The sequence below is a fragment of the Zosterops lateralis genome (assembly GCF_965231275.1).
Source record: "Zosterops lateralis genome assembly, chromosome: W".
Classification (NCBI taxonomy): Eukaryota; Metazoa; Chordata; class Aves; order Passeriformes; family Zosteropidae; genus Zosterops; species Zosterops lateralis.
Window position 1 is genome coordinate 18,286,022 of NC_139801.1, and position 27,309 is coordinate 18,313,330.

Sequence of the window (27,309 nt, forward strand, 5' to 3'; positions counted from 1 at the left end):
GAGATAGCTTTGGCATTTCTTCTTATACGTAATTTATGTAGCCGTGGGGCACTAACCAGAATTTTGACTGGGCTCGGATTGTTTGTGATTGTTTACAAGAAGGTTGTAAATATGTTTGATGATTCGTTGTTATGGTTGGGCACTCAGTTTGTTAGGGGAGAAGCAGGGGAAGAGGTTTTTCAGCCTCTGTTTTCCCTCTTCTCCTTTGAATTGTTTATATCTTTATTAGAAAATATTCAGTTTCCCCTGAGTGTTAGAGGCCATCTTTCTGGCATTTAATTTAGTAAGTGTTCTCTATACTGTCTGCAGTTTATATAAAATGAAAGCTGAGATTTCCAAAGGGGCTAATGAGACTTCTGAGTTAGGGGCAAAGCCAAGTAGGAGAAATCTTGAGTGGAGTGGGAAATGGGAAGATATGGGCCAAATTTTAAAGGAATTTTCTGATCCTATAGTCTGGGACTTTCCATCTGACCAAATTCAGAACCCAGCTGAGGTGGCAAAGTATTTGAAAGAGAAGTGCCAGGGTAATACCAAGGAGAAAAGGATTATTACAGTGAGCTGGGCCCTGGCATATGTTTATCGTACTCTCTTAGATACTGAAGGGCAGCAGACAGAAGACAGGGAACAGGGAGATAAACTAGTTACTATCCCAATCACTCAGGCTGCAGCTAGTATCCCAGACCCCAGGCCAGTAGCTGAATCAGACAGTAGGCCTCAACCAAGGGCTGTTGCTGCTAATAGAAGAGGCGGAAAGTGTACAACTAAGACCGATCGCAAGGTGGAGGATGATGATGATAATCCAGGAGAAGGACCTTCACCAAAATCAGAAACCACATCGAGGGGTGTAAGTTCTGGAGCCGATACTGATTCCTTTTCCCTAAAGGACCTTCGAGGCCTGAGAAAAGATTACAGGCGACAACCTGATGAATCTATAATAAGTTGGTTAGTCCGCCTTTGGGATGCTGCAGGGGAGGCTACAGTTTTGGATGGCACTGAAGCGAGGCATTTGGGATCTCTGTCGCTTGACCCTGTTATTGATCAGGGCATGATGAGGGAGGCTAGCCCTCACAGCCTCTGGGAACGGATTCTGGACGGTGTAGCACAAAGATACCTGTGTGCAGATGACCTTTATTTGCAGCAGACACAGTGGAGGACCATAGAACAGGGGATCCAACGTCTGAGAGAGATGGCAGTAGCAGAGCTCATTTTTTCAGATGATATAACAACTAGGAATCCAGACCTGGTAGCATGTACACCTGTAATGTGGAAGAAACTTGTGCGACTTGGCCATCTAAATACGCTTCTGCTCTAGCAATAATGAAGAGAAAGGAGACAGATGAGACTGTGCTCGATATGGTGAAAAAGCTTCGAGCATATGCTGACGCTGTACATGGCCCAACTCATGCCAGAATTGCAGCTGTGGAAACACGACTGCAGAAATTAGAGGACAAAATAGAGGAGAATCATAGGAAACTCAGGGAAGAGATTAAGAAGGACTTCCTCCAAATCTCGGCTGTGCAAATTAGAGGCCCTGGTATCCAACGCAGGCGCTCTTTGATGGGTTGAGAAGGCACACCCCACGAGCTGAGTTGTGGTTCTTCTTGCGTGAATCTGGAGAGAACATGAGGAGATGGGATGGAAAGCCCACTGCTGCTCTGGCACAACGGGTACGTAATTTGAAGGAAGGTAGGATTCAAAGAGGAAGTCTCACTAAACAGAGAGCAGCTCCAGTTGTTTGCAGCCAGGATGTCAAGTATGATGTCGATGATGGCATGTCTGATCCCCTTGAAGGAACCTCTAAGACATATACCCCAGGAAAGAAGGATAATCATGCTTAGAGGGGCCCTGCCTCTAGCCAGGTAGAGGTTAGGGAAAATCGTGTGTTTTGGACTGTGTGGGTTCGTTAGCCTGGCACATTGAAGCCACAAGACTATAAGGCTTTGGTTGACACTGGCTTGCAGTGTACATTGATCCCATCGAGATGTGTAGGGGCAGAATCGGTTTCTATTGCTGGTGTGACCGGGGGATCACAGGACTATACATTGGTGGAGGAAGATGTGAGCCTGACTAAGAATGAGTGGAAGAAACACCCTATTGCGACTGGCCCAGAGGCCCCATGCATCTTGGGCATAGATTACCTCCGGAGTGGTATTTTAAAGACCCGAAAGGGTTCAGGTGGGCCTTCGGAGTAGCAACTGTGATGGCAGAAAGCATTCGACAGTTGAACACCTTGCCTGGACTGTCTGAGAACCCGATCACCGTAGGACTTTTGAAGGGAGAAGAACAAATAGTACCAATTGTCACTTCAATACTGTATCGGCGGCAATATAGAACTACTCGAGATGCTGTGATCCCCATCCACAAGATGATTCGAGAGCTGGAGAGCCAAGGGGTGGTCAGCAAAACCCACTCACCCTTCAACAGCCCCATCTGGCCGGTGCGGAAATCTGACGGAGAATGGAGATTGACTGTGGATTATCGTGCCTTGAATGAAGTGACTCCACCTCTGAGTGTGGCCGTACCAGACATGCTGGAACTGCAGTATGAGCTGGTGTCCAAGGCAGCAAAGTGGTATGCCACTATCGACATCGCAAACGCATTTTTCTCTATTCCTCTGGCAGCAGAATGCTGGCCTCAGTTTGCCTTTACATGGAGGGGAGTGCAGTACACCTGGAACAGACTGCCCCAGGGGTGGAAACACAGCCCCACCATCTGCCATGGGCTGATCCAGGCCACACTAGAAAAGGATAAGGCCCCAGAACATCTACAATATATTGATGATATCATTGTGTGGGGAGACACAGCAACAGAAGTGTTTGAAAAAGGAGAGAAAATCATCCAAATTCTCCTGGGAGCCGGCTTTGCTGTTAAGAAAAGTAAAGTTAAGGGACCTGCTCGGGAGATCCAGTTCCTAGGAGTGAAGTGGCAAGATGGACGGCGTCAGATTCCTATAGATGTTATTAACAAAATCACAGCTATGTTCCCTCCAACGGATAAGAAGGAAACACAAGCTTTCTTAGGTGCCATAGGTTTCTGGAGGATGCACATTCCGGAATACAGTCAGATTGTGAGCCCCCTTTATCTGGTTACCCGCAAGAAGAACGATTTCTATTGGGGCCCTGAGCAGCAGCAAGCTTTCACCCAGATCAAGCAGGAGATTGCTCATGCTGTAGCCCTCGGCCCAGTCAGAACGGGACCAGATGTGAAGAATGTGCTCTACTCTGCAGCTGGGAGTCATGGTCTGTCCTGGAGCCTTTGGCAAAAGGTACCTGGTGAGACCCGAGGCCGACCACTGGGATATTGGAGTCGGAGCTACAGGGGGTCTGAAGATAACTACACCCCAACGGAAAAGGAAATCTTGGCCGCCTATGAGGGAATCCAAGCTGCTTCAGAGGTGATCGGTACAGAAGCACCACTGCTCCTGGCACCCCGACTACCGGTGCTAGGGTGGATGTTTAGAGGAAAGGTTCCCTCCACCCACCATGCCACCAGTGCTACCTGGAGCAAGTGGATTGCCCTCATTACACAACGTGCCCGAGTTGGGAAACTGAATCGCCCTGGAATTTTGGAAGTAATTACGAACTGGCCCGAAGGTGAAAGCTTCAGTGTCGCAGATGAAGAACAAGAACCAGTGACCCGGGTTGAGGAAGCTCCGCCATACAACCAGCTGCCGGCAGAGGAAGCACGTTATGCTTTATTCACCGACGGTTCCTGCCGCGTCATAGGGATGAGTCGGAGGTGGAAAGCAGCTGTATGGAGCCCCACATAACTGGTCGCAGAGGCCACTGAAGGAGAGGGTGGATCCAGTCAATTTGCTGAACTCAAAGCCATTCAACTGGCCCTAGATATTGCAGAGAGAGAGAAATGGCCAAGGCTCTATCTGTATACTGATTCTTGGATGGTAGCCAACGCTCTGTGGGGATGGCTGAAGAAATGGAAAGAGGCGAACTGGCAGCGTAGAGGAAAACCAATTTGGGCCACTGAAGAGTGGAAAGATATCACGGCCCGGTTAGTGAATCTACCTGTGAAAATTCGCCACGTAGATGCCCGTGTCCCCAGAAGTAAAGCTAATGAGGAGCAGCAAAACAATCAGCAAGTAGATCAAGCTGCAAAAATAGGGGAGCTGAAGATAGACCTTGACTGGGAGCACAAGGGAGAGTTGTTCCTAGCACGATGGGCCCATGATGCCTCAGGTCACCAAGGTAGAGATGCCACCTATAAGTGGGCACGAGACCGAGGGGTGGATCTAACCATGGACAGCATTTCTCAGGTTATCCATGACTGTGAGACGTGTGCTGCCATTAAACAAGCCAAGCGGATGAAACCCCTCTGGTATGGAGGGTGGTGGTCTAAGTACAAGTATGGGGAGGCCTGGCAGATTGATTACATCACACTGCCTCAAACCCGCCAAGGCAAGTGCCATGTGCTGACCATAGTAGAAGCCACCACGGGATGATTGGAAACCTACCCTGTGTCTCATGCTACAGCCCGCAATACTATTCTGGGCCTTGAAAAGCAGGTCCTTTGGAGGCACGATACTCCCGAGAGAATTGAGTCAGACAACGGGACTCATTTTAAAAATAATCTTATTAAAACCTGGGCAAGGGAACGTGGCATTGAATGAGTGTACCATATCCCCTACCATGCACCAGCTGCAGGTAAAGTGGAGAGGTACAATGGGTTATTAAAAACCACTCTGAAAGCATTGGGTGGGGGGTCCTTAAAAAACTGGGAGCAGCATTTAGCAAAGGCCACCTGTCTAGTTAACACCCGAGGTTCTACCAACCGAGTGGGTCCTGCTCAGTCTCAGCTCCTTAATATAGTAGATGGAGATAAAGCTCCAGTGGCCCATGTTAGAGGTTTGTTGGGAAAGACAGTATGGATCAACCCTGCCTCGAGTACAGGCAAACCCATCCGTGGAATTGTCTCTGCTCAAGGACCGGGTTATACATGGTGGATAACGCAGAAAGATGGAACAACACGATGTGTACCTCAAGGAGATCTGAATGTGGGGTGAAACTCATATGTGCTGAATGTTACTACGATTGTCTGTACATTAGATCACTCAGACATGAAACAGAAGGAAACATATAAGTGTCAAAGGTCTGAGCAAGTAAGACAGATGGAAATGTGTAAGTGTCGAAGGTCTTAGTAAGTGAGATGGAGGTTTTTATTGTGTGTCCACGTATGGGATAAGGGATGGAATGTCTTGGGTTGACAGTGCTCTCTATCCCATATCGTGGACTCCCTTGTTATGTCTAACAGCTGTCCCTGCTTTCCTGTTAGCTAGGCGGGCACTGTCTGCTCGCTCTCTCGCTCTGCTGCTTGGCTTCCTGGCTTTCAGGCTTGCATTGCTGCTTGCAATTTCTGCTTATTTTCTTGCCCTTTCCTTCTTTCTCTCTTTCTGCCACCTCTGTGCCTCTGTTTGTTTGTTTGTTTGTTTTTTCCCTTCCCCTCTTTTCCCCTTCCCCCCCCCCCCCCCCGTTAAGATTTAGGACCGGCACCTGGAGCTGACCTGACTGGAGGAGTCCGAGGAGGATCTCCGGGGCCCGTGAAAGAAGCTCTGCACCCTCCCCCTCACAGTAACCTGAGCTTCTTTTTTCTTTTCTTTTTTTTCCCTTTTGTTGGGGGGTGTTTATTTATTTGTTAATAAACCGGTTTTTTCCACTTTTGTTCGAGAGATTCCTTCCCAAACCCAGGGTTGGGGGAGGGGTGGTAGAGGTTTTGTTATTAGGGAATTCCTTTGGAGGTTCTCCCCTAATTCAACCCAAACCAAAACACTCACTAACAGCATCAGTGACATATCCTGAGGTTAAATTGTTGGGAAATGTGGCAGCAGGGAGCACACACTTGGGCCTGAAAATGTGACCCATTCTCTCTGCATGACACATCTCTTCCAGAAACCTCTTTGTGGTCAGGTCAAGTTCCAGCAAGTTTCCTGAAAATGTTGTTTATTACTTCTGTGATAATCCCACAGCTCCATGACACCTGTCAAATGTTGAGGACAAAGTTAGAATGGCTTCACTTCCTATTATTCATTCATAGGTAATGAAGGCAGAGCTATATTAAGTAATTTACTTCATATATATGAATGTCAGTTTAAGGGTGATGGCATATCATTAAATCAAATTTTATTAGTTCAGCAGTTTGTTCATTTGCTATTAATATTGTTTGACACATCCCCTTACAGAACCTTCTCAGCTGCTATGAACTCTTAAAATATTGATAATTTGAGCCCAGCTTTTGTCTTGATAATACAGTTATCTTGGAAAATCGCTGCTGGAAAGATCTTGGACTTATAGACACTGAGATTATGGGAAAGCCCCTTGCTTTAGCTGTACTAAAAATAAAATAATGAAGTTACAGTGGTGAAGTAGTGTTCCCACTGGTTTTGCTTATGGGGTAGAATTTTGGAGGCTGGTCTGTGTCTCAGGCATGCACTGTGGTGAGAGAACAGTGATGTTTGTCCTGATTTGCGGGAGGACACTGGAGGGGAATAACAAGGGCACTTAGGAACTTGCTGTGGATTTTTCTGTTCCCTGAGGAATTTGTCCCTTTGTGAGTGGGATCTGTGAGTGAAGCTCTGACCTCTTCCAGGGAGAGAAGAGGAGCAAGGTTGGAATTTTCCAGCTCATGCTCTCCCAAATCTGCTTCCCTGCTGGTTACAGAGGAGGCAGAGCTGACAAACTCTTATTTTTCGCACATAGAAAATAAAATAATAGACGCAGCATGGAAAGAGAAAAAGTAGGATAAAGAGAAATAGAAGTTGGCAGTGAATGAAGGGAGTTGAAAATATACAGGGCTTTTTAGGGGAAAAATCCCCAGAATTTTGTGCTGAGGGGGAGAGAGTTCTTGTGGCTGGCACTGTTGAGCCAGGGACAGCTGCTGGATGAGGATGGGGAGGATGAGGAGCAGGGAGCCCTCAGAATGAAGGTCCAGAAATGCAGAACTGTGCCAGCTGTCAAGAGCCCAGCTGGATCCTGGAGTTGAGTGTGTCTGCAGAGGGCTTGAACAGGGCAGATGCCGGTGCTCCTGTGGATCCTGGCACTCTCAAGAGAGAAGAATGGAGCAAGGGAAGTACCTCATGGGCTGCCCAGGCTTGAGAAGTGGCTTGACACCAGTGGAAGAGTTTATGCTCAGTGCAATTCCACCCACTGCAGCTTGGAATGGAAGCAAACATTTTTGGTGTCAGTTGGTGCCTGGGAAGCATTAATTCAGAGTGTTCATCCCGCCTCAGTTCCTGTTCATGCAGATGAGGATCTGTAAATTCAAGCAACACAAGTCTGCCTGTATTTGCATCTAAAACATCCATCTGTATCCCTGTGAATATCAGAGTGATGAAGAGGAAACTCAGCAGGGAAGCAACATTTAAACACATTCTACTTGCACAGTCAAGCATTCAAAGGTCAGATAAAGCCAGAATTGAGGGATTCTTTTTTTCAGAAAAATTGGATTTTTTTCCTTTTCTGTGTTTGTGAACTTCTGCTGTATCTTGCAATTTTAAATGCACTTTTTTGTGAAATTCTGTAATCTAGCTACTATATTTCTCTAGGTCAGGTATGTGACATGTAGGCTTAAAGATGCAAAACACTGCAATCCTTAGATTTCAAATCTACTCTGAAGTTTAGGAAAGTTGAGGCCTGAAATATTCCAAGCTTGGTGTTTTACAGTGATTTCAAACATGTCCCATCTGTCTTTTTCTGAATTGTGGTGGTATGAAGATCCTTTTCTCTTGACGCTCTAAATAGTTTTGATTTTTCCTGCTGAAGAGCTTAAGAACAAATATCTGCTATTTGAGAGTCAGCTTAGTGTGAACATGGCCCCAAGGATTATGCCTTTTCTTTATTTGGACTGAATAATTCTTAAAAAGCTTTCGAACATCACTGGCAAAAATACCCACCTGATGATTTTCCTTGTTGCAAGTTATGTAAGAATTGGAAAGGCTCCACTGTGCCTGAGCCCAGGGTAATAAATCAAAGGGGTTTTGATCCAGAACACAGCTGAATTGATGTGGGCATTCAATAAAATTGCATTTAGGAAAAAGGCATGAATTCTCTCCAGTCTCTCAGTCAGCCAACCAGTCAATTCCTTCCAGATCTTTCTATCTAGCTGCTAAATATTACTTTATATGGAATATATCCCTTGTTCTTTAAAAAATACACCAAACCAAACTTTTCTTTGCTTTCTGTAAAAATTACACTTGGACTGAGCCTGTGGATGCTGTTAAATGCTGGATATATTTAAGCAGATCTGCATATGCAAACCAAAGGTTGTGACAGGAGCAGAAGTCTGTGCTGCCTTCCCCAATTAATCAGAGAATTTCCAGCACAGTAGTGAGAGATTTTATATTTCCTGAGTGAAGAGCTGATTTTCTGGACTTGTAAGTCTAGAAACAACAGCACAACAACATTTGAAAATTGATATTTGTCCTTGTTTCACTTCGATCTGTTGATTTTTCACAAGTCACCATTCTGCAAGAGCAGAGATAGTGCTGTTTTACATCTTTTATTAGTCAAATGAGGCACATCAATAGGTTATTAATTTGTCTTTGCTGGCCAAAGTGTAATGCTTCTGAACGAACAGATCATCCCATCAACTTTCATCTTTTGTCCTTTGGATCCAGGTCCCACAGACACTTCTACCTCAGATTCTTTATTGTGCATACGCCTTTGTGCAACTGGGAGTTTAGTGTTGTGCTCTGTGCTTTTAATTTCTAAATATGGTTTTAATCAGGAAAAACATTGAATACTTTGTCAGACCCTCAGTCAGAGAGATTTTACCAGTGGGCTCTCACCCCTCTTGCAGCAGTGCTGAAGCAAGGAGTGGTCAATGCATTCCCACCAAGCAATTTCCTTCTTTTTCACCCTAAAACCTAAAAGCAACGTTGCATTTTCCTACCAGAGGGGCTGGTTTTGCATCCCCTCATCTGTCAGGGAGTGCCCCTGTGGGAGCTGCTGTGTCTGTGCCAGGTAGAGCTGGCAGGGACCTGCCCTGCCCCTCCTTTTCACAGCCAGGGTTTGCTGTTCCAGCTGCATTTTCCCCTGGGAATTCTCATGGAACAGCAACAAGTCCATCATTTGGGCAGGAATTTTTTAGGAGAGCTTACAAAAACAGTGTAGTTTTCAGGAAGTTGCAAAAATCCATTTAAATATAGGAAAAAAGGAGAAGTGAATAAATGCATGTAAGTAATGGAGAGATCTATTAAAAATGGGAAATTACAGATTTTGAACTTGGGAATTTCTTCTGGGGTGGATCAGACTTGACAGTTATTGCTCCTGCAGTTCTCCTGTGAGAGCTGCCCTGGCTGCATCATTCCTGCATAAAAGGCAACAACTTGGGCTTTCCCTTCATTCATTTTATAGTCATTTTTTCAATAATGGTAATATTTTCAATATCTCTGTCCAATGGCAGAGGGGAAGGGACAGATGTTTATATAACATGGCAACAATATTTGTGCTTTTAATGGAAACCAAACCTGCCATTTGTTGACACTGATGGGAAGATTCATTTTAATCTCAGTGAACCTTATTGGCCACAATATGCGGAATCTCTTTTGTAATGTTTGCTCTGATTTACTACCTAAATCTGATTTAGAGATATTTTTAAGGTTTTGCTTTGCTTTTCTGTTTCAATTGTTTCAATTATTCTTTTTTTCTCAATTATGCATTTCTAAAAATAAACATTTTCAAGCTGACTGTCTCTTCCTGTCCTTTCTCCCTAACAATTTTCTATTTTCTGCCTCCTTTTTTTCCCATGTTTCCTCGACTTTGACTTTAGATGCTCTATTTGCAAAATCACAGTTTGCAGTCAATATATCAGAGTTGCTTCCTTTTCCTCTGCTCTTTGAATATGGAGATAAAGATTTCCTAGTCCATGTGGATTCAATATGTTGGGGCTTTTTTAACTCAAAAATGGAAAAAGAATATGGAATCATAGAATTTTTTAGGCTGGAAAAGACCTTTGAGATCATGGAATCCAACCATACAGCAGGAAAATGTCTGAGTTTTCAGGTAGATGTGGTTTATGGGATGTTTCTCCTGATTTCCCTCTACAAGGCTATTTTCTGAGCACAAGGGTTTATACAGCTTTTAATGCAATGTTCAGCCAGAGCTGCTTCCCAGCTGACTCGGTCAGCACTTGGGCTGATGGATAACTCCTTTCTTCTTGGATTGTCCTGTCAAATAACACTGACATATTAGCAAATGCCTTCAATCTTCATTGATTTTCTGTTGAGTTAACTCCTTGAGACCAGCTGGGTTGGAAAAATAAAAATTCTCCAACCCCCAACCGTAATTTTCTCATCATGGGCATTAAGCCTTGGCTTTAAAACATCCATGTTTAAACAATTTTTCTTCAATCATTTTATTGCACTCTAAAGAAGATGTTGGTTAGTTACAAAATGCACACAAATAAAAAAAGAATGTGCAGCAAGAGAACTGCAAATTTCTGTGTTTCTTGCCTGACACTGATGCTGAGTATCTTGGGAATAGTGAGTTAATTTTATTTACCTGCATCTAAGCAGATCTAAGGCCCCTTCCTTCTCTCTAGTTATGAATCTGGACTGCTTTCATACTTACCTGTAAACAGAAATGATGTTGGGGGAAAATGCATAAAGAGCACTAATGAGACGTGAGTGGCTTGAGGGAATAAATATTTCATTTGGTTTGGGTGAGTTGATATGAGCTTGTTCTGTACCCTTTTGTCGTGGTTCGAAAGCAAAATGAGTGAGAGGCTCCAAGCCAGAAATACAATTTAATTAGAAGAAAGGTAAAAAGGTAAAAATAAAATAAAATAAATGCAGTAACACAAAGGACCACTGACAGAGTCAGAATACAACCTGAGCAGGATGGTGGAAGCAGTCCAGGTGAGGTGCTCTTCCTGAAGCAGTGATCCTGTAGAGAGGTCTGGTAGCTCTGCTCCTCTGGGAATCCAGTAGGTAAGGGCTGCTTGTACTGTCCCAAATCCCAGATTATATCCAGGTGAGAATGCTTGGCTCTTCCCCCTGGGCGGAGCATCTCACAATGGGATGATGAGTCGTGAAGTGGGTCCTTGATGGCCCATTAAACAGAGATAACTCCTGGAAGGAGTTACCTATAGAGTCATGGGCAAAGCGTTGATGGACCATTAGCAGAAGGCAGGGGGCCTGGGAAGAACACTGCCCCACTTGGTTTAACAGTTCATGAAGATGGTGATAGAATAAATACTTAGTGTACATCCTACACTACAACCCAGGACACCTTTCTAATTTCATCTTGGATATTTTGATGTGAAAACAATTGGAGCCTTGACAATAAAGATGTTCCTGATGCTGAATTCCTGCTTTGGAATGTTTCACATTTCAGTAGCTAGCTCCCAGAGACAGAAAAGCAGAGAGCAATGGGCAAATCTCTCTTATTTTGTGTGTATTTATTAAGTGCTGTCATTCTGTGAGACAGCCTGTCCCTTTAATGATATATTTCTATATTCTCTTGTCAACTGCCACACCGTTTGCACCAGTAAGTAAATGCCTTGTAAAGGTGCCCTGGGGAGCTATTACAGAGCAGCACAAATAATACAAATTTGATTTTTTGCTCTGCTATCATACATTCTCCCTGGCACAAAGGCAGGTTTAATACATCTGACTGCACACTTCTCACAGCATGGCACATTCACTCGGGTTTTCCTAAATCTCTCTTAATGCTACAAATGCTTGTCACGGCCACTGATTCTAAATTTTTTAAATTAATTTGCTTTTGTTGAAAATAATTTAATATCTAGTAGCAGGTTTGTGACTTTTTCTGAGTTTTGGGGCAATGTCCACTGAAAGCAAATCTAGAAAGTGTGGGGTTTGGAATTTTTGCTCCAAAATTGTTTTAAGAATTGTTCTTGAGCAAGCAGGAACAGAAATGTGCAACAGCTTGGAGTTTAAAATGTTAAATAATAAAGAGAGAATTTGCAGTTCTCAGCCAATGGAACTGAACTATACTTATGTAAAATCAATCATGACATCATTAAAAATAATAAACAGATGCAGAGAAGTTGTTTCCTATTTGCAGGCCGTTCTAGATTAGAGAAAGGTTTAGGTATTAATTACAGACTGCTGATTTGAGCTTTAAAAATCCCCCAAACTACCTAATGACATTTTTATCACTGTACTAGTTTTGTGTGGGACATAGGTGTAAGTGAATATAAAGCTGTGCGCTTTACTTGGTAAATGAGCTTTATCTATAACATAACTTAGGACTATCAGTTTACAGAGTAAATAACTGGATCATGTTGAAAGAAGAGTTAATTAAATGAAACTGCAATGTATCCCCCTGTATTTATGGACTGCTGACAAACACATTGGTTTGTTTCATTCCATTCTCGTGTCATCACAGTCCTTTTGTCCCAACTGAATTGTGTTAATTGGGGTGTAAGTGGTGACACCCAGCACACCAATACCAGGTGTCAGAATTCTTTATCTCAAATGCTCTGCAGACTTGATGTCAATTTAATAATGGCTGTGTGCAGAAATTATATTTCAAAGCTCTGCCATAAATGCCCAAGTAGGTTATTTCTGTGTTTTCTGGATCTCTGTAATTTTATGGATCTTGGATTTACTTGCATCACTGCAGGGCAAATAACTGAGAATCAGTGTTTTACTTTACTTGGTAGATGAAGTTATTGAAGGTGCATTTTGTAGGTCTCTAGAAAATCACGTACACACCAGATTTCTGTTGAATCTGAGTCCTTAAGGGACCTCTGAGAGACCTCATGTAGCTTTCAGTAGTAGATCCCTGTTCAACTCATTGTTCTGGCTGGAAATTCAAGGCATGTGTGGTTCAGAAACAGATTAGGAGGAAGAAAAAAATCATTCAGCGTCTATAATCAGTTTCTTCTCTGGTCTGAGAAACAAAATAATCTCTTATTCTCACCCTATCAAGCTTCAGAGTGAAATAGAACAAGCCTTTGTGCATGGGTAAAATTGTATTCTTATTTGGAGGTGTTGTACCAAACCATTTTTGTGTTTGGATTCAGAAATCTGAATAAGCTGGGGTGAGAATTGGCAGTGGGTGTAGCAGAGTTAGTAGGGGTGGTTACTGAGCCTGAAAAACTCTTCCTGATCAGGAACAGCCAAACTCTATGACCTTGAAGAGTCCTGAAAGAGTTACAGGAAGAATTTGTTCCTAATCATAAAATAAACTTATATTTAGGTCTTTGTGACATCACAAGAAAAAGGTTTTTTATAATGTCACTGTGCTGCTTTGTCCTTCCCTCATCTCTGTGAAGGTTTAGAATTACTATTAAAATGTTTAAGCATGTTGAAAATAACATCAGTAATATAAACTTCTCTCTTTAGCAGCATGTGCTGTATAATCTGAGTTAAATTATAATTTTCATTGCATGCTTTCCATAATAGCTCCAAACAAGGAAGGACACTTGCATTCCCAAGAAATTTCTGTGTTTGTGAGCTACAGAATTGTTTCTTTGGGTTTTTCTCTGCTCTCTGAATCTGTGCTGTTGGCTTTTCTAACCAGGCCTCGATGATTGCCTCCAACAATACATCAAAAACTTTGAGAGAGAGAAGATCAATGGGGAACAGCTGCTGCACATCACTCACCAGGAGCTGGAAGAGCTGGGAGTGACTCGCATTGGCCACCAGGAGCTGATCCTGGAAGCAGTTGATCTGCTCTGTGCATTGGTAAGTGATTCCTTCCATCACTCACCTTGATCAGCTGCATTTATAAATTTACAAAGCAAACAAAAAATAATGTAGAGATTCCTCTGTGGCCACACGCTCAAACAGCCACAGTGGCTTTGCTTCAATAAAGGACAGACATGTCCTGGCTTCTCTCAGCTGCACAGAAACTATATTTATCCATTTAATGATTATATGTGATGGTCTGATTGCTTTTCCTCTGACTTTCTTGGTCCTGCATTCAAATGCTGTTGACTATCATTCCTGGGGTCCATATGCCCTCATATTTCACTGACATTTGCCACACTGCACTGAACCAAATAGACCTGAGTGGTTTAACCATGCCAGCATTCAAAGGGATGGTACTACACAGCCAGAAGGTAATGCTAATTAGACTGGAAGATTGTTTAAAATGAGCTTTAAGATGAGACTGGAGTGGTAAAATTGACTTTATCTAAACTATAGACAAGTGTGTCAACTAAAAGTTGGATTTGGGTTTTTTTAGTAATCTGCAAGTATTTGGAATGACATTATTTGTTTATATTAATAATTACTAGGTTACTAATTCAGTTAACCTCTTAACAAAGTATTTGATATAAAAAAATTTCTTTTTTTCTCTGCTACTTTATTCCTACCAGCTAATAAAATGTGATGTATTAACTTAATTCTAAAGACAAAATAACTTCTGTTCATGTAAGTGGACAGGTGAAAGAATATTGAAAATACTAAAACACAAAATAGTAAAATTACATAGGTAAATTACACATGACAATCATAGTATTTTACTTCTTTATCAGGAGTTCTGCTTTTGAATAACTGGGTTGTCCTGTGGGATAAAGAGAAATTGTTTCCAAGGGGGAAACTGGCACTTAGAAGTAAGATAGAAACGAAGCGAGGTAAAATGCACTTGATCTGGGGAAAAAAGCCCATTTTTAAGTACCTCTTATAATTCATCTTCTTCTTTCCTGTACCTTGAATGACAAAATACCCTCAGCGTGACTTGAGATCTGCTCCTCCAAATGAAACAACTTTGTCAGAGCAGGGAAATGCTTTAGAGGCAGGTGTGTGCTGCAGAACCGAGCAGCCAGGGCCTTTTGGAAACATCTGGACCCAGACTCTGGAGTTTTTCCCTGGAAATCTCATGTTCCACACCAAAGGAGCCAGCACAGCCCCCAGTGCTGCATTGTGTCACCCAGCAAGCAGAGCCCACTGTGCCCGGATACTCCTCAGGAACAGCAGCCCCCAGAAGTTTCCTCTGGAAGAACAATGTACCTCTTGCTGCTGGTCCATAGTGCAGCTCTTGCTGTGCTGTCTCATGACCTTACTTTTCCTTTTGAAGCAGGATGGGGATTTTCCAGCTCCTGGTATAATTTATTTTGCCTCCTGCCTTTCAGCCCTTTCCCTTCCTTTCTCACTCTGACTGTATCTAGTGGTTTCACATTCACCAAATTTCTGTTTCGCCAAATTTAGTGTAGTGCTTTGATTGTCTACTCTCTTTTCCCTCTGGGAGATAGGAATTGGGAGAAAAAGGCAAAACAGGCCCAACTTAAAAGTAAACAGATAGATTTTTATTAACACACACTAAAAGAAGGAGAGGGAAAAAAATGAAACCTTCAAAACCCTTCTCTTCTCCCCACCAGTGCTCAGTTTTCTACAAACAACATAGAGACAAAACCTGTGACATTCAGTCAGTTTCAATATTTAAATATAGTCTTTCATCAATTCTTTAGGACAGGAATCTCTCTTAGTTTACCATGGAGTTTTTCCCCACTGACAACCTAGAAAAGTTCTCTTGTGGGTCGGAACTCTCACAGAAACAGCCGCCCGGGGAAACCTGCTTCCATGTGGTCTCCTCCCATTAGCAGTTTCCCAAGCTGCTTATGGGTCGTGGAACTCAGGCATCTGGGGTGTCACCTTTTAAAAATGAGCAACTTGAAAGGCAAAGGATTCTTCATCTCAAGGAACAGAGATGTCTTCTCACTTCTTTCACTGGTGCAGGAGCTTCTCATCTCTCTGTTCAGGCATCTCATGGCACCACAAGAATCACAGATTCTAATGCACTATTACTCAGTCCATCACAAACATTTTTGCTCAAAAATCCACAAATCATCTCCCCAAATGCATATTTCTCCATGATTTAAAGGCCAATCTACCTGTAGAGTTCATTTCCATAGATTAATAAGAAAGTCCAGCCAGCAGGCAACTCCTTCATCCTTCCTCTAATTAGTCTTTCACTCACTCTCTCCACCTGACTGTTATGCTGGATCTTCTCTATGTTCACTCTGTCTCTCTTCTCTCTCTCTGGGAAGAGCTAAGTCTTAAAAGCTTCATGTTGCCTGGAAAGGGTTAAATCTGCCCAGGCCTGCAGTGGTCATGTAATATCTGCCAGGCGGCAGCTTCTCCTGCGTGGAATCTCAGAGCCGCCAGAGCCGAGTTTTCCCCTTCTTCCTTTCTCCTCTGTCTGGAAATCACTGGAGGAGGGGGGAACCATGCCCGTCCCTCGGTTTCATCTGGGGTGGCCCAGCTTGGAGCTGCTATCAGAGGCTGCAGGCTCCCCTCCCCCTGCTGGGGGAAAGGGCCCAGGCCCACAGCCAGGCCTTGGGCCAAGTCCGTCCGTCCGTCCGTCCATCCGTCCGTCCCCGTCCCCCGTCCCCCCCCCCCAGGGGGAGCACCGGGGTGTTTTACAGCTGCTAAAAAACCGATCTGGGCCGGGACGGGGCATATGCTCATCCCCTCCCCTGGCCCAGGAGTCACCGGGAGTCCTGGCCCTCCCCCTCGCAAGGAGAGATCCGGGACTGCCCTTCTTACCTCCTGAGAGGTCGAAAGGAAAAAGGAAGTCCCCGGCCTTCCTGGGCTTTTTAAGGCTGTGTGACCCAGAGGTGTATACCTGTATTTAATTGGCCAATCTGGCCATCAATCTAACAAGTCAGTTTTTTACCATCCATACTAAACCAACACACTCTCAAATGCCTTTGTCTTTTTTTTTCCTACTTCTAAATGTTCTCTCCCTGCCTGTTCCGTGTGCTTTCCGCTGAGCGAGTCTGCTGCCTGCAGCTCTTCTCCTGGGGGTGTTCTCCTGCTTCTGACATTCCTTCTTGGCTCTCCGTACATAATCTTCAATTCTTGCAGGATCACAGAAAAGTTTTACCAGACTCAGTATAATATCTATTTTAAATCTGTACTCATTTGTTAGGATTTGGATCCATGTAATTGAAAAGCTTTAATAAAGAATCTTGCTTTAATTATTTTAAATAATGGCAATAATTGAATGAGAGGAGAGCTGATGCTGCCTTTATGAGCTGAAATACATTTCTAAAATATTACAATTGTATTCTTATTCTGTGCTAACTCTTGAAAAATTAATAGATTGTTGCACTAATGTCTGACTGCTGGCCAAGTGTCCAGAAAAAATTGTGACTTGGAATTGCTCCCTGATATGGATTTTTAGAACAGCTAGTCTAAAAAAACCCAAGGAAATATTTTAAATGTAGTTTTTAAAGGGACTATAGAGTACCTCTATTTTGTTTATGCCACTAAACAGGAGTTAAAATATAGGAAATTACTGAAATTAGAATGTCTTAAGGAACGCATAATTTTACTCTTGATTCCCTAAATTATATTATAAAAAAATTTAATACAGTTTATGGTCAGGTAAAACAGAGCCCCAGGCAGTCAGAAATCAATACTTTAATGCACTCTCTGTGTGTTGGAAGTAGGGGCAGGGTGCAGAGCACAAGCTCTGTTTGTAGATTCATAAACATAAATACTTGAATTTTATTTTCAACACATTTTATGGAAAAAAGAGCAGGGAAGCACCAATTCCAGCAGTCTGGTCTTAAAATCCTACATGTGGAGTGGAGATACCATCAGCAGTTTGCTCTGTCCCTCCCTCTGTCCATCCTGGTGTGTTCCCAGTCCCAAGCACCCATGATGGATCTGGGATAGCTCTGCTCCTGTCCCTATCCACATCCATGCCCTGCTTTTGCCCTGCCTGTCAGCCCTGGCTGGGCCATGTCAATGAGCATTGATTTTTTTTTTTCTGTGCATGAATTTCAGGATTGATTTCTGGTTGGCAATGGGCAGTGCCCAAGTTCCATGACCCATTTCTCCCAGGCAGCATCAGCAGGATCCGCAGTCCATCCCAGCAGGGTGGGTTGTGCAACTCTGGGAACAAGAGCAGCTCCAGGGGCTTGAGAGATCTCCCAGGAAAGCTCAGGGGTGATCAGGAATTCACATTGGGCAGGGGTTTACCTGCAGAACAGTTCTGCTGCTCCAGGAAACCTGGGGAAATTTGACTCTCTGAGCTCTAGCCCTTGGGACACGCTGGAATGTGCCTTTCCTAAGGGTCTAAAGGCCACTAGCTTTTGTGGGATGGGTATTGGGGTTTGGGTGAGGTTTTGGTGGGGTTACACCAAGAATGGTGCCTTGGCTGCTGTTCCAGGGATGCAAAGACTGGAGAACCCCCTCCAAAACCAAATGCTGACCTGTAAAGAAGGTTTTAAGTGCAAGACGAAACTAAAACTAAAGGAGGGAACTCCTGGTTTTTATTCCCATTCCCAAACCACCTATTAGCCAGATTCCAAATGCAGATTGTTAAAGGCAGGGAGGGTTTGATGTTGTGCATCAGACCTTGACGTGATTTTTACGTCCACTATTCTTTTGAAAGCAAGCCGAATTCAGATAGGAAATTCATATGTGCAGGGGAAAAATGGTCAACTGAGTAACAGAACCAATATGATTCCAACAGAAACCATTTATTGTTTACATTACATGGCAGATATAGATTCTAGGTCTACTGTCCACGTGGGCATGCATCTCTGGGTTGGCTAAGCTGCTTCTTCATGAGGCAGGCACACATCTTTCAGGACATCTGTTATAAATGCAACGGCAAAAATCGGATTAACAAAGAAACAATTTATTAATAAAACAATCCCAATCACCAATAAAAAGAGAAAACCACAAATAGGATTCGCAGCGCAGCGCTGGGTGGATGAGGGGACCGCACTCTAAGGCACAGTTTTCCCAAATCCACACGGAGCAGGTCGCAGCTCGGGGTTTTATAGGGGTTTTCATGTCCCGAGGCGGAACAGGTGCCCAGGATAGTCCAGCAAATAGTCCAAATAATTTTCGGATGGGCTTCCCGGATTTGTCGAACTTTGCAGATAGTATTCCTGGAAGGTCCTTTTCACATGCGGATGGAGCCCACCGGTCCATGGTTATTTCAATGTGTATTCCTCGGCGGAGAATTCTCTTTTCGTTCGGAGAGGAATTTCTCTGTCTGGGTGCGATGCTGATTCTTATCTGGGTTGGCTAGTGTGTTTGTTCCTCCTGATGGCTCCTGTCCTGTTCTTTTGTCCCAGGACTGGGGACGGTGGAAACCTGGCTGGGGAAAAGTTTCTACGGACTATACCCTTTTCACATTTTATATTAACACCAATCTAACATATATTGCTATATTCTTTTATCACGAATTTTTACCCAATGCCACATTTATCACACATCCAATTGGTCAAACATCCATCCTCATGTTGTGCTTCCCCTATCTAGGGTTTACATTTTTTACAGATAGTTTCTCAGCCTCTCTGTTCCTATTCTTGATCCTGTTGTTTTCTCAGTAACCTTGATGAATTCCTGAGAGCTCTAACAACAAAACTGCAGGTGGTTTGGTAATATTACTCGCAACCATTTTGGCTGGTGCATCAGAATGGCCTGTTATACAGATACATTGCTACACATATGAGAATCCTGGCTAGAAAAGATTCCACACTGGAAGATGACTTGCAGTGGGAAAGAAAAAAAATATAAGAAATGTGAAAAGGGAATAATAAAAGTATACAATACTCCCATGCGATATGGTGATATAGAAGTGTATGCATTTTACCTGAAAGTTAAAAAATTTCAAATGTTAAAACAATCTCCTTTATGAAAGGGTAAAATCAGAGTGCAAAAGGTGAAAGGAACTTTCTCTGTAGGAAAGAAAGTACAGGCACTACTTTGGGCTTGCTGAGGGGTGAATTTGTGTGCTATGAAATGCAAAGTCACAGGTGAGCTTCACTTTCAGCTTCAGTTCTTTGACCATTCTGTAAAGACATTTTTGAGTTGTGCTTTAATTATGAAGAAAATTTGGAATGATGGCTGTGGGGAAAAATCTAGTCTAGAATATCAAAGTCCTTTCTTGCTAGGGTGGTCAGAAACTGCTCTGCAATTATATATTTGAAGTGACCTAAATAAAATTTAGGAGCTAAAAATTGTGGGCCACTTGGATTTGGACTGTAACTTTATTAAAGTTGAAATATTAATTGGGATATCTATTGGAGGACTTGTTGCAGAGAGGCTGAATCTGAAGAAGTAGCAGGGTCTGGAGAAAAGAACTTTTTAATAGAGAGTAAAGTATACTGAAAGCAAAAAAAAAAAGGAATATTTCTGAGGTCAATGTGGGTTGCTGTTCAAATCTGCCAGTAAATTTAATTTAATTAGGACAGTATTGGAGTCAGCATATTGTTAAAGCCTGCACAAATTAAAATATAAACAGTCCAGTGGGAAGAAAGACTGATAATGAAAAGATGAAAAAGGAATGAGAAATGAAAAGAATGCTCTAATAGAGATTGTATCTCAAGTAATTAAAAGTACTGCTAATTCACAGGCATTCAACTTGTGAAATAAGGCCTTGTGCTGTGGAGAATTTTCAAGGAGAAATAGAGATTAGAAACTTTGCCTGCAGTTTCTGCAAAGCCAAAATCCAAGCAAGGTGGATTTTCTACCAGAAGGCACAATGAAGTCACCTGTGGTCGACATGTTTACAACAACTGCAGGAATTTGATTTATTTTTATATTTAGTTGGGTTTTTTAAAAAATAATGATGGGACACAGATACCAAACAAATCCTTTTTTTTTTTTCTTCTATAATTTTTCTAACATATTTCTTTATTCGGCATCTCCCCAAGAAAATTACAACAGCAATAGGAATTTGTTGGTCAGGTGGAAAGCAGTTTGCAGTGATTTATTTTGAAGCAGACCATGGTGAAAGTAAAGTCTTTCATAGCTGCCTCTGTATGTATTGATTACATTGTTCTTTGGAATTAAAATTATTCAAGTTTTTCCTCAATTAATACTATTTTAATGGCCTACCTACAATGATCTCTCTTGAGATCCTTTTAATTTTTCATTCTGTTAATACACTTTTTGATTTGTCAATTTTGCAAGTATATTAGGAAGTATTTTTTCTTACTTTACCTGATTTGTAAACAAGTTTCACTTTTAACAAGTTATTCTATGTGTCAAATACTTCTTTTTCACCCATATTTCAGGAGTTATTCAAAGGTAATTATTCTAGACTAAAATCTTCATTTTATATATATATTGATGCTTGAGTAGATGGAAATAAGTCTTCTTTCTTTGGAATGGAATGCCATCCCTCTTGGTGAGATGTGGTGGTGCTTAAATTCAATTCCAGTTGGGTTTTCACTGCTCCAGTTTGGTTTTATAAGTTGTGTTTTATAATTTTGTAATTATTACTATTGTTTAAGATGGCCTCTCCTTCCCTCTCCTTCTCTCCTTCCCTCAGACTTTCCCGCCAAAATTATTATTGGTTCAAAAGTTGTGCATTCCCTCATTATACGTTGGCAAAAGGTTGTGATTGGTCCCACGCAATCCCACCCCTGTAACCCACTCAATAAAGAGCCGTGGCATCCCGAGGTCAGCGTCTCTCTCGGAGCGCTGCCTTGGGGAACACGCGCCCCTTGGTTGCACATCCTGAGAGTCCCGCCTCTCTATTCTGCGCACTATCCGCACCGTGGTCGGGTTTGCCCACGCCTCTGGCAAAGTGGCCCCCTGGTTGTAGTGGCGGCAGGGCTGGCCGGAGCTGCACCCATTGGAAAAGCCGAACCACTGCAGTCTGGCGCCCAACGTGGGGCTGTCACCCGTGGGCAAACAACAGACGACCCGACGGCGACGGCACTGACGAGGCGCACTCAGTTCGAGAGCGTCGCGGGTGAATCCGGTCGATCGGGACATTTACGGATTTTTCATTGTCGTCGCGCCTCCTGGTGGAAGCAGCCTTCAGGTGCGCTCCCGGGAGGACGAAGAGGGTAGCTTCGCAGCACCCAGTGGAGTCCTCTTCGGTGCGGATTGATCCCAAACCAAACCGCCGTACCCACGCAGGAACCAAGGGAAGGGTAAGTGTGAGCCCCTAGCCCTCACCCTACCCAAAAAGGGGGATCCAGCCCAGGAGCTGCTGTCCTGGGGGGATCAAGCCGCGCGGCACTCGGGGGGAGGGGTTGTTTTCCTCTCTCGGGTTTTTGTTTAAAGGTTCCTGGTTTTATTTTGTTTTGTTGGTTTGTGTTTTGTGTTTCCGCGGCTCCGAGCTGGTGCGCCTGAGCCCAGCTATCGGGAAGCCGCGCGCGGTGATCGGGAGCGACACGGCCGAGTCCGTGGTCTAGTGGTTAGGATTCGGCGCTCTCACCGCCGCGACCCGGGTTCGATTCCCGGTCAGGCGGGACCGGGACCGCGGGAGCGGCGGGACCAGAGCGGCGCCGTGCTCGTTCCTTGGCCGGCCCGGGCGCGGGAGACCGGGGTTCGATTCCCCGACGGCAAGCCGGAGCCCACCCCGTTTTCAGTCTGCGCACGGGCGACAGACGCAGTTTAAAGCGGGTTTTTTTGTTTTACGAGGCACCTCCGGGGCGGAGGCAGTGGGGGGGACTGCCTGACCGGAGTTTTCATGCTGGGATTCGATTTTTAGTTTATTTTTGTGTTGCGGTACGGTTTGGAAGTTAAAAATGGGTGCCAAGCTCTCGGCAGAGCAGAAAGGCGTGTTTCGTTGTTTTGTTGGCGTTCTCAGTTTTAATAATGTTAAGTTTTCCGAAGGAGAGCTGAAGCGGTTTGTGCGCATGCTCTTTCTGCATTTCCCCAAGACTACGCCGGAGGTTGTGACGGAGCTCCGATTTTGGGGGCCTGTCGTTTTAAAACTTACCAAATTGGCCGCCTCCGGAGACGAAAAAGCGGCGAAATATCTGTTCTGGTCCCAAAAGATTCGGACCGCCGTAAAAAATATGAAAGGAGTGCAGAAAGAGCGGTCTCCTGGAGAAAGTTCCATTTCCCCCCGTTGTTCCCGTTCTGTGTCCCGCTCCCCGTCACCCCGCCGCAGCATTCTCAGGGACGCAGCGGGCAAACCCCAGCCCGCCAGCCCTGGCTCCCTCAAAATGCCGACCCCCCGCCCGGGGCAGACAGGGCAGTCTGCCCGGGACATCCGACGGAGCCCTGGCCACGCTCCCGAGGAATTTTCCCTTCCCCGAACCTCCCTAAACAAACCCCGAGTTCGGTTCAGCGTTAACGGAGGAGAATGCACACAAAATGCCCGCGCGGAGCCGCATGGCGACCGCGTGGCAAGCGCGCATGGCGCTCATGCGGAAAAGCCGCATGGCGACCGCGTGGAAAGCGCGCATGGCGACCACGTGGCAGGAGCACGCGGCGCCCGCGCGGCAGAGGCGCGGAATGGCGGCGGCCGCATGGCGCGATCGTCCTCTTTGTCCACCCTGCCCGCCATCCCGCTGCCGGAGGCGCCGCTCGCCGCCGCCGCCATGGCCCCGCTCCCGTTCCCTTCCCCTTCCCAGTCTCCCAAGTTTTCTCCCACCAACCCTTTTCTGTCCCCTTCCACTCTTCCCCGAGGCCGTCCCTCTCCTGAAGCCCCTCCCTATGACCCCCCCACCTGCCGCTCCTCCCAAGTCTCCACCCAAAACCACTCCTCCGAAGGCGTGCCTTTCCCAGACCCTGACACGCCCCCCTCCCGTCGCAAGCCACTCCCCTCAGTGACGCCCAAGTCCCGCCCACTGCCTCCCGGTTCCCACGCCCCTTCTTCCGGTTCCCACGCTTGGGGCTTGGAGGGGGAGGGGTGGGATCCAGGAAGTGATGACCCCCATGTCCCTTCTCTCGCTCCAGTTACCTACAGGAGGGGTAGGGGAGGGCATGAGGAGGCAAATTGGCAGCAATTGTCCCAGAACGTGGTCAGGGAACTCATGAAGGCCCTCAAGGAGTACGGCCGCATGAGTCCGTACTTCCTTGGCTTGTTGGATGGCCAGATTACCGGGAGTGATGTAGTCCCACATGACATCAAGTACCTTTTCCGGTGCTTGCATTCCAGAACTGAGTATCAGCTCTGGTTTGCAACCTGGAAAAGGCACTTGCAGGACGCCCTCCCAGGGTGGTCAAACGATCCTGACACGGCTGTAGACAATGAAGGAAACATGATTACGCTGTCACAAGTAATGGGTGAGGGAGAATGGGAGATGCCACAAAAACAAGCTGAAAGCCTCCCAAGGCCGTTGTTGAAACGAATTGCTCAGGTTGCTGTGAAAGCGTTTTCCACCATGCGGCCTTCCGGCCCCATGGAATCCTATTTAAATATTTTTCAGGGACCTCAGGAAAACTTCCTGTTGTTTGTGGAAAGGCTTACGGTAGCCATAGAACAGCAGGAAGAGGACGAAGTGGCAAGGAACAGGCTTGTCACGTCGCTGGCGTTCAAGCACGCCAATCAAGTCTGCAAACAAGCCATGCTCACCCTTCCACGGAATCCCAAGCCGACATTACAGGACTATGTCGAGGTGGTAACTGAGGTAGTCCCCCTGATGACACCGGGAAAACCAGAAAGGCCGGAACATCGAAAGAAAGCCGTGAATGCAGCAACCGCAGTGACCCCAACCTTCCATCAGGACAACGCGGCCGTGGTACCAAAACAAGGGAGACAGTCACCCAGAAATGCAGCTGACAAGCCTTGCGCCTTATGTGGCAAGCGAGGTCATTGGTGGCAGGCTTGCCCCCTGAGACAGGAGTTTCAGGAGTTTAAACAAATCAAAGAGGGAGGAGGAGGAAATGGGAGGGGAGGAGGCTCCCAACAAAAAAACGAATAAGGGAGCGCGGAGCCGCCCAGTGCAATGACCCCAATCGGGCGGTCCAAGCCGGGGGAGGGGGAATGGGAAATGAAGATTTGAGCAATAACGGACATTGTATTTTAACGGACTTGACTTTTTCTTCCCAGGGACAGCGGAGGAATTCTCTGCAAAGTCCGAGAGGGAATTCACCGGACGAGACGACGGACTCCCCTTTGAGGAGTCTTTCACCTGATGATCCTGACCCGAATGTGCCTGTTCCTTTCGCAGGAAAGTCCTTGACGACAACAAGCGAAGGAGTGCCCTTTCATCTTGAATTATCTGATGCCCTGTGGATCCGTGATGATGAGTGGCACCGCGTGGCGGTATCTAAAAATCGAGGTACCTGGCACAAAATTGGCACAACATATGTAGTCGTGGGGGATTGTAAACATACCCCGCCGGAGATCGAGATTGTTCCCCAAACCACTCCTGCGGATCCCGAGTGGTTTGAACTCTGGCTCCGCTGCACGAGTCCACCCATTTATCTGTCAAAGGGACAGATAGTCGCCCAGGCAATACCATCACTCCCCGAAAGGGTGTGTCCCGAGGGCGACTGCAAGACCTGCCACCCCCAGATAAGCACAGTCATAAACATTACACATGACAGACCTGAGGAGGTGTGCAAACTAAGGGTGGGCGGGGAGACCACCATCATTAAGGGTCTCCTTGACTCGGGGGCGGACGTAACGGTGATCCCTGAACACCTATGGCCGTCACGTTGGCCGTTGCAAACAGTGGTTGAGCAAGTTGAGGGTGTTGGAGGACTTTAATTGGCAAAAAAATCGAAAAACATGGTGCAAATTAAGGGGTCCAGTGGGCAATTGGCCAACATACAGCCCTTTGTTTTGAACTACAAAGCACCCCTGTGGGGGAGAGATGTCCTGGCCCAGTGGGGGGCAACAATTGAATTCCCTGACCCTCCACAAAATTTTTGGGCTGCGGTCACTGAACAGCGCCCCACCCAAAAACTGAATTGGAAAACAGATTCTCCAGTTTGGGTGGAGCAGTGGCCGCTTTCTAAAGAAAAATTAAAGGCGCTGAATGAGCTCGTGGAAGAGCAACTCCGAAAGGGTCACATAGAGGAGACCACCTCTCCTTGGAACACCCCGGTGTTCGTGATACAGAAATCCGACAAGACCCGATGGAGGCTTCTCCAGGACCTCAGACAAATTAATGAGGTCATTGAAGATATGGGATCTCTCCAACCAGGGATGCCTTCCCCAGCCATGTTGCCCCAAAATTATAATCTGGCAGTAATTGACATCAAAGACTGCTTTTTTCAAATTCCTCTTCACCCCGACGATGCTCCGCGGTTTGCGTTCTCGGTTCCTAACATCAACCGAGAGGCCCCGAGGAAGAGGTATCAATGGCGAGTTCTTCCCCAAGGGATGAAAAACTCTCCCGCCATTTGCCAGTGGTACGTGTCTTCCTTGCTGACCCCCGTGCGTGCAGCTGCACACCAGGCCATCATCTTTCATTATATGGATGATGTGCTCGTGTGCGCCCCCAGCGACGACCTGTTGACGCATGCGCTTGACCTGACAGTGGCTGCACTGGTTGCTGCAGGGTTCGAGTTGCAGGAAGCAAAAATTCAAAAGATGCCACCATGGAAATATCTTGGCCTCGAAATTAATAAGCGGACCATTGTTCCGCAAAAATTGGCTATCCAAACCAAAATTGAGACCTTAGCGGATGTGCACCAGCTGTGTGGGGCTTTGAACTGGGTGAGGCCTTGGCTGGGTCTTAACACCGAGGACCTAGTACCTCTTTTCAATTTATTGAAAGGGGGAGAGGGGCTGAGTTCCCCTAGGTCACTCACCCCGGAGGCACAGAAAGCACTGGAAAGGGTTCAAGAGTTGATGTCCACCAGACAGGCAAATCGATGCCATGCTGATTTGCCTTTCTGCTTTGTCATTCTAGGGAATCTGCCGCACCTCCATGGAATGATATTCCAATGGGACAACGGGGTGACCAGCATACCCCGGAAGGACCGAGGCGGGAGAGATCCTCTTCTTATTATAGAATGGGTCTTTCTCAGCCACCACAGGTCCAAGAGGATGACACGCCCACAGGAGTTGATGGCTGAACTAATCCGGAAGGCCAGAGTCCGCATTAGAGAACTGGCCGGTTGCGACTTTGAGGTGATCCACGTACCAATTCGGTTGAGTACGGGCCAAATTTCAAAGGCAATGTTAGAGCACTTGCTTCAAGAGAACGAAGCACTTCAGTTTGCCCTGGACAGTTACACTGGTCAAATTTCAATCCATCGGCCTGCCCACAAAATTTTTAATTCGGATGCTCAATTTAAATTAAATTTAAGGAGTGTTCAGAGCAAAAGACCGCTCGAAGCCTTGACAGTTTTCACAGACGCGTCCGGAGGGTCCCACAAGTCAGTGGTGACTTGGAAAGATCCTCAGACTCAGCAGTGGGAGTCTGACGTTGCTGAGGTGGAAGGATCCCCTCAGATTGCTGAGTTGGCCGCAGTCGTCAGGGCCTTCGAAAGGTTCTCTGAACCATTTAATTTGGTAACCGATTCGAGCTATGTTGCGGGTGTGGTGTCCAGAGCGGAGAACTCAGTTCTCCAAGAAGTGACTAACATTGCTCTGTTTAAGTTGCTCTCGAAGCTGATAAGGCTAATCTCCCACCGAGAGCAACCGTTTTACGTGATGCACACCAGGTCGCACACGGATTTGCCGGGGTTCATAGCGGAGGGAAACAGGAAGGCTG

At 45.5% G+C, this 27,309-nt stretch overlaps 1 protein-coding gene across 1 annotated transcript in view; it reads left to right on the forward strand.

Moving 5' to 3' along the window:
* The window catches only part of LOC310922088 (connector enhancer of kinase suppressor of ras 2-like), a gene marked incomplete at its 5' end in the record, with an annotated part of 327,314 nt that overhangs the window by 113,752 nt on the left and 186,253 nt on the right, over positions 1–27,309 (forward strand). The window contains one exon of the mRNA XM_083882408.1: positions 13,500–13,663. Coding sequence (XP_083738534.1) covers positions 13,500–13,663 — 164 coding nt within the window. The remainder of the gene's footprint in view (positions 1–13,499; positions 13,664–27,309) is intronic.